Source organism: Myotis davidii, unplaced genomic scaffold (assembly GCF_000327345.1).
Source record: "Myotis davidii unplaced genomic scaffold, ASM32734v1 scaffold663, whole genome shotgun sequence".
In the NCBI taxonomy this organism is placed as follows: domain Eukaryota; kingdom Metazoa; phylum Chordata; class Mammalia; order Chiroptera; family Vespertilionidae; genus Myotis; species Myotis davidii.
This window is the reverse complement of record NW_006295816.1, coordinates 2,192,390-2,198,723: the sequence shown is the minus strand read 5'-3', so window position 1 is coordinate 2,198,723 and position 6,334 is coordinate 2,192,390. Positions and strand designations below refer to the sequence as shown.

The 6,334-nt window shown below is 61.4% G+C and overlaps 2 protein-coding genes across 5 annotated transcripts in view; both read left to right on the top strand.

The window, feature by feature from the left end:
* The first annotated feature begins 15 nt into the window (after positions 1-15).
* On the top strand, positions 16-5,270 carry RASSF1 (Ras association domain family member 1). 4 transcript variants are annotated; one of them, XM_015568345.1, is made up of 5 exons: positions 16-483; positions 2,918-3,022; positions 3,224-3,521; positions 3,623-3,738; positions 4,327-5,270. In XM_015568345.1, exons 2-5 carry the CDS (start codon positions 3,014-3,016, stop codon positions 4,525-4,527), a joined length of 624 nt encoding a protein of 207 aa, XP_015423831.1. In that variant the 5' UTR covers positions 16-483; positions 2,918-3,013; the 3' UTR covers positions 4,528-5,270. The 4 variants fall into 4 exon arrangements, 3 of the variants coding, with proteins under 3 accessions (XP_015423831.1, XP_015423830.1, XP_015423832.1); XM_015568344.1 differs by lacking the exon at positions 16-483 and adding an exon at positions 491-1,931; XM_015568346.1 differs by lacking the exon at positions 16-483 and adding an exon at positions 496-1,931 and having other exon boundaries at positions 4,381-5,270.
* Positions 5,271-6,032: 762 nt separating this feature from the next.
* The window catches only part of TUSC2 (tumor suppressor candidate 2), a 3,013-nt gene continuing 2,711 nt past the window's right edge, over positions 6,033-6,334 (top strand). The window contains exon 1 of the mRNA XM_006770460.2: positions 6,033-6,323. Within this exon, the coding sequence (XP_006770523.1) occupies positions 6,178-6,323 (146 nt within the window). The 5' untranslated portion in view covers positions 6,033-6,177. The remainder of the gene's footprint in view (positions 6,324-6,334) is intronic.

Genomic DNA, 6,334 nt, shown 5'->3' with positions numbered 1-6,334 from the left:
GTAAGTTTTCGTGGGCAGCCCCGCGCTCCCGTCAGCGTGGATCCCGGCCCGGGGCATCCGGTGGGACCGTGTGCCGGGCTCTCAGCGCGTGGGTCCCGGCAGCCGAGGCCTTGCCCCGTCACAGACCGGTCCAACCAGGGGGAGCAGCTACGTGGCGTGGGGCAGACCAGGGACGGGCACGGTCCGCCTATGACTAAGGCCGCGGCGCAGGCCGGGCTAGACCTCGGTTTCCGCGTTCGAGCTCACCCACCCGCCCTGGGAAGGAACCAGGAGGAAGTGGCGAGGGAGGAGTCTTCGCCGGGAATTGAGAAGTGTTCTTAGGGGAGAGGGCAGGCGTGGTGTGCGCTCCATTGCACTCCCGGATGGAGCTGAGTGTCCACCTCTGGCGGGTCCTGGCCTGTCGCAGCTGATGGACTGTGGAGGGTTCTGAGCCCCACTCGCGGGTGCACGCGCAGTGCGGCCTGGGGGGCGCATACACTGAAGGTGGAGCGGACCTGCAGATCCGAGATTGGGGATGCGGGGGAGGAAGCCTCTTTTGGGACCATAAGCATCCGGGCACTTTATCCACAGAGGTAGGGAAGGCCAGATTGTAAACTCGCTGAGAGGGGGGCCCTAACCCAGGATATAAGGGAGTCTCCCTGTGTCCCTCTCCTTGGAGACTTCTGTGCCGTGAGTGTGACCGCCAGGCTCAGATAACTAGCTGCTGGGGAGCTGGTCACCCCTGGCCAGAGCATGGGGAAGAGAGATGGGACTACGAAGCGCAGGACCCTGCAGCCATGGAGGCGAGGTCCTCACAGGAGCCAAGAGAGGGGTGCGGATCGTGCTTTAGATGAAGACTGGACCTCAGGAGCTGAGCCCCGAGCTCGGTGCAAGCTCCGAGGGTGGATCCCTGAAACTCCCCGTCACTCGGGCCAGAGCTCTTTTCCGTTGTGGAAAGGCGAGAAAACCACAAGACGCTACCCACTGACCCGGAGCGGGGCGTCCCCGGTTGTATGTAGAATCAGACCGTCCGTCACCATGGACAGTGGCAGTTGGCGAGTGGGTTCTGTGCTCCGGGACGGAGATGCTCTGATCCTGCTGGGCATCCCTCTGGGATGGCCCTTGGAATCCCCTTCACCAGGCAGCTTGGAAACGCAAAAAGAAACCCTTCCTCCTCTCCAACCCGTGGGAGGCACGGTGCCTCCTGCCCAAGGCCCTTGTGTTAGGAGTAACTCTACCGAGGGAGGGTCACCCGGAGAAGGAAAGGGGCTGGAACGGAGCCACTGCATCCCAGTCCAGGGCCCTGACTTCCCCGGGAAAGGAACAGGAAGGAGCAAGTTCTCTCTTTCCCAGTCTGGAGCTCAGAGCCAGCCCAAGGCAGGGGAATATGATAGTGCCGTCCCTGTGCCCACCCTGTTCTGTGACCAGAATTCTCTTCCTTCCGGCCCTGGCACTAGAGTCCGCTCAGCTTTCCTCCTGCCCCTAGCAGCCCTCTCATCCTGGCGCTCCTCGCTGAGGCACTCCTCTCGGTCCCAGGCCCTCTCCTTGGGCCTGAATAACATACCCACCCTTTATTCCCAGCCTCCAGCCCTCCTTTACCCCAACCCAGAATCCCCATTTTCCAGGGCCCACACATTTGTTCTTACCAGCCTTAGGGGCCTCCCGCTGTCCCCAAGGCTCGTGCTGAAGTTGTCACTTCTCGATGCTCTCTCCACAAGACCTTGGGAGCTCGGGGAAGCACACGGGCCTCAGTTCCCTCCTCTCCCAGGACCTTTCTCCGGGAGAGCCCACCTACCCTCTGCACCGCCCTTGCTCTGCTGGACAGCAGTGAGTCCGGGCGCAGAGCAGTGACAGGCTGACTCTACCTGCGTCCTCACCCGTCTTCCCGACCCGTCCCCATCAGCTGCTTTCAGCTTGGGGCGCCGAAGCACAGCCCGGCATAGGGCTATTCTGTAGGAGACCTGGTGGGAACTCCCTGGGGACTTGGGACAAGGCATTAGTCAGCCATGATCTCAGCTGGTCTCTGACACTCCCTCTCCTATTAGGGCCTGTCTGACATCACCCGGAAAGGAAGTGAGGCTGATGCAATGGGACCAAGGCAGTTGGTAGGAGAAAGTTTATTCAGTGCCCGACTGCCCTGGTCCATACTCCACCTTTCCGATAAGGATCCAAGTCCTGGAGGAGTGGGGGAGGGGCTGAATGGTGGCGCTGCCTCTTTGCACCAAACATCCAACAGCAGGAAGGAGGTGCAGAAACCTACCTGCTTGGCACTTGTGGGCAGGCTCCAGCAGGAGGCAGACTTGGAACCTGGCCTGCAGCTACCTTTTGTGCAGCCTGGGTCAAGCTCAAATGGCGTGTCACAGTGGTTTCCTCACTAGATCTCAGACGTGCGGCTGGCCCCAGGCCCTCTGCCAAGGGGTGCTAATGTTTTAGAGGTTCCCCTCCCCTCTGCCCACTGGTGGCTGGGCTCCTGCTGTGCACCAGCCCTCACACTTCTCACCATGCCGTGGGCCAGGGCCCTTTGCCAGGGTGAGGGGCAAAGTGGGCTTCCTTCTGCAGGACACACACAGGCCCACCTAAAGTGCTGGGACCGGGCTGTGCCGCTGCGGTAGTTTTACTGTGAGTGAGTCCATTCCAACGTCCCTTTCTCTTCCTGGCCCCGGGCTTTGTGTTTCAGTGCCTTGGTTTTAAGGTGCCCTCAGGGTCTCACCTGGACTGTCGCAGTCGGGGCAGAGAGCAGCCTTTGCTGTCTCCACCCCTGGCATGCAGAGCCCCAAGCAGTGATGGGTTCTCTCATCAGGCCCACACGTTGTCAGTTTCCAAAGGCTACGCCAGAGGCCGCTTCTCAGAGCGGCCCACCCAGGACTCACCTCTGTGCCTGTGGCATGCCCTGCCGCAAGGATGGCTCCTTAAGGGTCCGTGCTGGCCCATCTTTCAGGACGAGCCCGTGCAGTGGGAGACACCTGACCTTTCTCAGGCTGAGATTGAGCAGAAGATCAAGGAGTACAATGGCCAGATCAACAGCAACCTCTTCATGAGCCTGGTGAGTTGACAGCCTGGGAAGGGGTGCGGGGAGGGGCAGGGGCCCAGCTGTGGGCCCGATGTCTGAAGGGTCGCAGCTGAGGCACAATTGGGCGGGCCCAGCAGAGATGGGTGCACATCCAGCCTGGCCCCGTGCGGACTGGCAGTGCCCAGATCTGTCCCTTCTCACCTGGAAGCCAGTCATGGTTCGGTTTCTCTTCAGAACAAGGACGGCTCCTACACAGGCTTCATCAAGGTGCAGCTGAAGCTGGTGCGCCCTGTCTCCGTGCCTGCCAGCAAGAGGCCGCCCACCTTGCAGGACGCCCGGCGGGGCCCAGGGCGGAGCACAGCCGTGAGGCGCCGCACCTCCTTCTACCTGCCCAAGGATGCTGTCAAGCACCTGCACGTGTTGTCACGCACGCGGGCACGCGAGGTCATCGAGGCCCTGCTGCGCAAGTTCTTGGTGGTGGACGACCCCCGCAAGTTCGCACTCTTTGAGCGGGCTGAGCGCCACGGCCAAGGTGGGCTCCCACCTCACCCCCTGGGGGATGTATGTGCGTGCAGCTGTGCGCGCAGGGCTGCGGGGCCGGGCCTGACTAATCACTCCCCCTGCTGACCTCAGTGTACCTCCGGAAGCTGTCGGATGATGAGCAGCCCCTGCGGCTACGACTCCTTGCGGGGCCCAACGAGAAGGCCCTGAGCTTCGTGCTGAAGGAGAATGACTCTGGGGAGGTGAACGTGAGTACACAGCCTCCTTCATCTGGGTTGTCACTAGGCAGGGCTGAGGGTTGCAGCTACAGTAAGGCTCGGAGGAGGAGGAGGGTGACGGACAAGCCCCGCCACGCTTCTCCAGGAGTGTGTGAGCCTGTGGCCGAGTGAAGGCTTCCTGGCCGTTCGTGCAAGTCTGGGCCTGTCTCGGACGCCAGGGAGAACGGCTTTGGTGCTCTGCTCTCTCCCGTTGTGGGAGTCCTCGGGAGATGCAGGAGTCCATCTCACGCTGTGGTGATCCCAGGCCATATTGCAGCCACACAGGTGGCCCCAGGACGTCCAGGGCTTCCCTCCAGTCGTGAGGACTTTTCACCTGGGAGCTTTCTGGTTCCAATGTGTTGGGCCCATGAAGTGGGATTAGACTCTAAGAGTGTGAGCATGACCTGTCTGTGGTGACTGGGAACATCTGGTTTGGTTACCTGTCTCGAGGTGACTGCCTACTTTGTGGGACCCGTCTTCTAGACAGACTTGGTGGGAACCCTAGCACAGACCATTCAGGCAAGAACCTAATCAGAAAGCCTCAGGTGTGACCATGATGCTCTGGTCTTCTCTGGAGAGGCCTGCTGGTTTGGCCATGCCTGCTGCAGCCTTTGCCACCCCTCCTCCCTGCAGTGGGATGCCTTCAGCATGCCTGAGCTCCACAACTTCCTGCGCATCCTACAGCGGGAGGAAGAGGAACACCTCCGCCAGATCCTGCAGAAGTACTCCTGTTGCCGCCAGAAGATCCAGGAGGCCCTGCATGCCTGCCCCCTGGGGTGACCTCTTCTCCCCCTGGGTGGAAGGAGGAGCGTAGGCAGCACAGAGGGTGTGCCGTGTGAGTGTGACAGGGCCTGTCTGGCCTGAGGAATGAGTGTGCATGGAGGCCCTCATCTGGCTGGCGGAATGAACCCAGAGAGCAGCAAAGGAGCGGGCCCCCTGTGTCCACCCGTGGGTGTAGCAGAGCATGGCTCTGCACCCTCTGCCCTTCGTGTCCTGAGTCATGGTGGACAGGATTGCAGCAAGGGTAGAGCAGACAGAAGTCTCCTTAATTTGTGTCTCAGATACGAGAATCTTGGAGACCCAACCAACAGAATAGGGTCATGTTTGCAGGGATGAGGACCCTCAGCTATGGGGAAGGGTTGTATGTCTGGGATGGGGTCTCAGGACCAATAGTGGGTGTTGAAGACCAGGCAGGCATCGAGGAAGAATGCAGGTTTTCCTCTGCAGTGCCCTCGGCTCTGGCACACCCTGGAGTCTGCGTGCTGCTGCCACTGCAGCAACAGTGCCTCAGTGCGCCTCCGAGGAGGAGGACCTGGTCTGGGGTCTGTGGGCACTGGCTCAGGTCCATGCCTTGTTTGCCAATCAAAGCCAGGGTCTTACTTGGGGTATTTTTCATGATGTGTGTGAATGCATATTTTGTGGCCTCAGCTGAATACCTCCTGTGGGGAAAGGGGTGGGAATGACAGTCATCATCAGGGCCTGGGGCTTGGGAAAACTTGGCTGAATAAAGATTCAAGACTCTCCCGCTTTTGCACTCTGTATGGGCTGCGGCCCCGCTTGCCCTTCATGCCAGTGGCTGCCCAAGGTGATGGACAGGCTCACAGAACAGCTTTTCAAGGTCACTGTGGGACCAATTTGAAGGATTTGGGTACAGATATGTAAGTCCTCTCGGCACCCTGGGGCTCAGGTCTTGTTTTGGGCAAGATCATCAGCTGCAGCCAGCGCTCAGGGGAACCCCACACCCCAGAGCAGAGCTGTGGGAGCCGCTCTGGAAGCTGCTCATGTTCCCTGAGGCACAGCCGGCGGTTAGGCCCTGCCTTCCTGAAGCAAACCTTCTGCTGGTTCGGGGAGGACACTGGATTTGACTTCTCAGGCCTCGATGTGGCTGTATGACAAGTGGCCATGTCCTCACTTCCCATAGGTTCCGTTTCTTCTCCACCTGCCAGTGGTGATGGCAAAAGGAACAGAAAGAGGCCGGCCTGGCCCCGGGGGTCAAGTCCCACAGAGCCGGTTGAGGGGGACACTGGTAGTCGGGCAGGCCCGCTGTACCTGACCGACGGGCACAGGCACGTCGGAGGCGCCATACGCGCTAAACAGGCGCGCAGGACAAGCCACCGCCTTCTTGAGTGGGGGCCGCCCCGGCTGGAGACCGTGGCCTGCCGGGACCTGACGTCTCGCGGTGCATGCTGGGATGCCTGATGTCTGGGGGCGGCTATTGGTCTCGCTCTGCGGATCGACGGGAGGAACAGCCAATCAGGGGGCAGCATGAGGGACAGGCGGAAGCGGAAATGAGGTTTCCGTGGAGACAGCCGACCCTGCGGAAGACGGCGGCGGCACCTGCGAGCGGAAGCCAGGGCAGGAATGGTGGCGCGGACTGCCCTGTGAGAGCACAGCAGCCGCGGGGGTCCGCCATGCGCCGGCGGCCCTGACATGGGCACCAGCGGCTCCAAAGCTCGGGGGCTGTGGCCCTTCGCCTCGGCGGCGGGGGGCGGCGGCCCGGAGGCGGCGGCCGCGGAGCAGGCTTTGGTGCGTCCGCGAGGCCGAGTCGTGCCCCCCTTCGTATTCACGCGCCGAGGGTAAGGGCGCG

Coding starts and splice junctions, on each gene's coding strand:
- RASSF1 (XM_015568345.1), top strand. Junction 3,522..3,622: donor GGCTGAGCGCCACGGCCAAG/GTGGGCTCCCAC, acceptor TGCTGACCTCAG/TGTACCTCCGGAAGCTGTCG. Junction 3,739..4,326: donor ATGACTCTGGGGAGGTGAAC/GTGAGTACACAG, acceptor TTCTCTGGAGAG/GCCTGCTGGTTTGGCCATGC.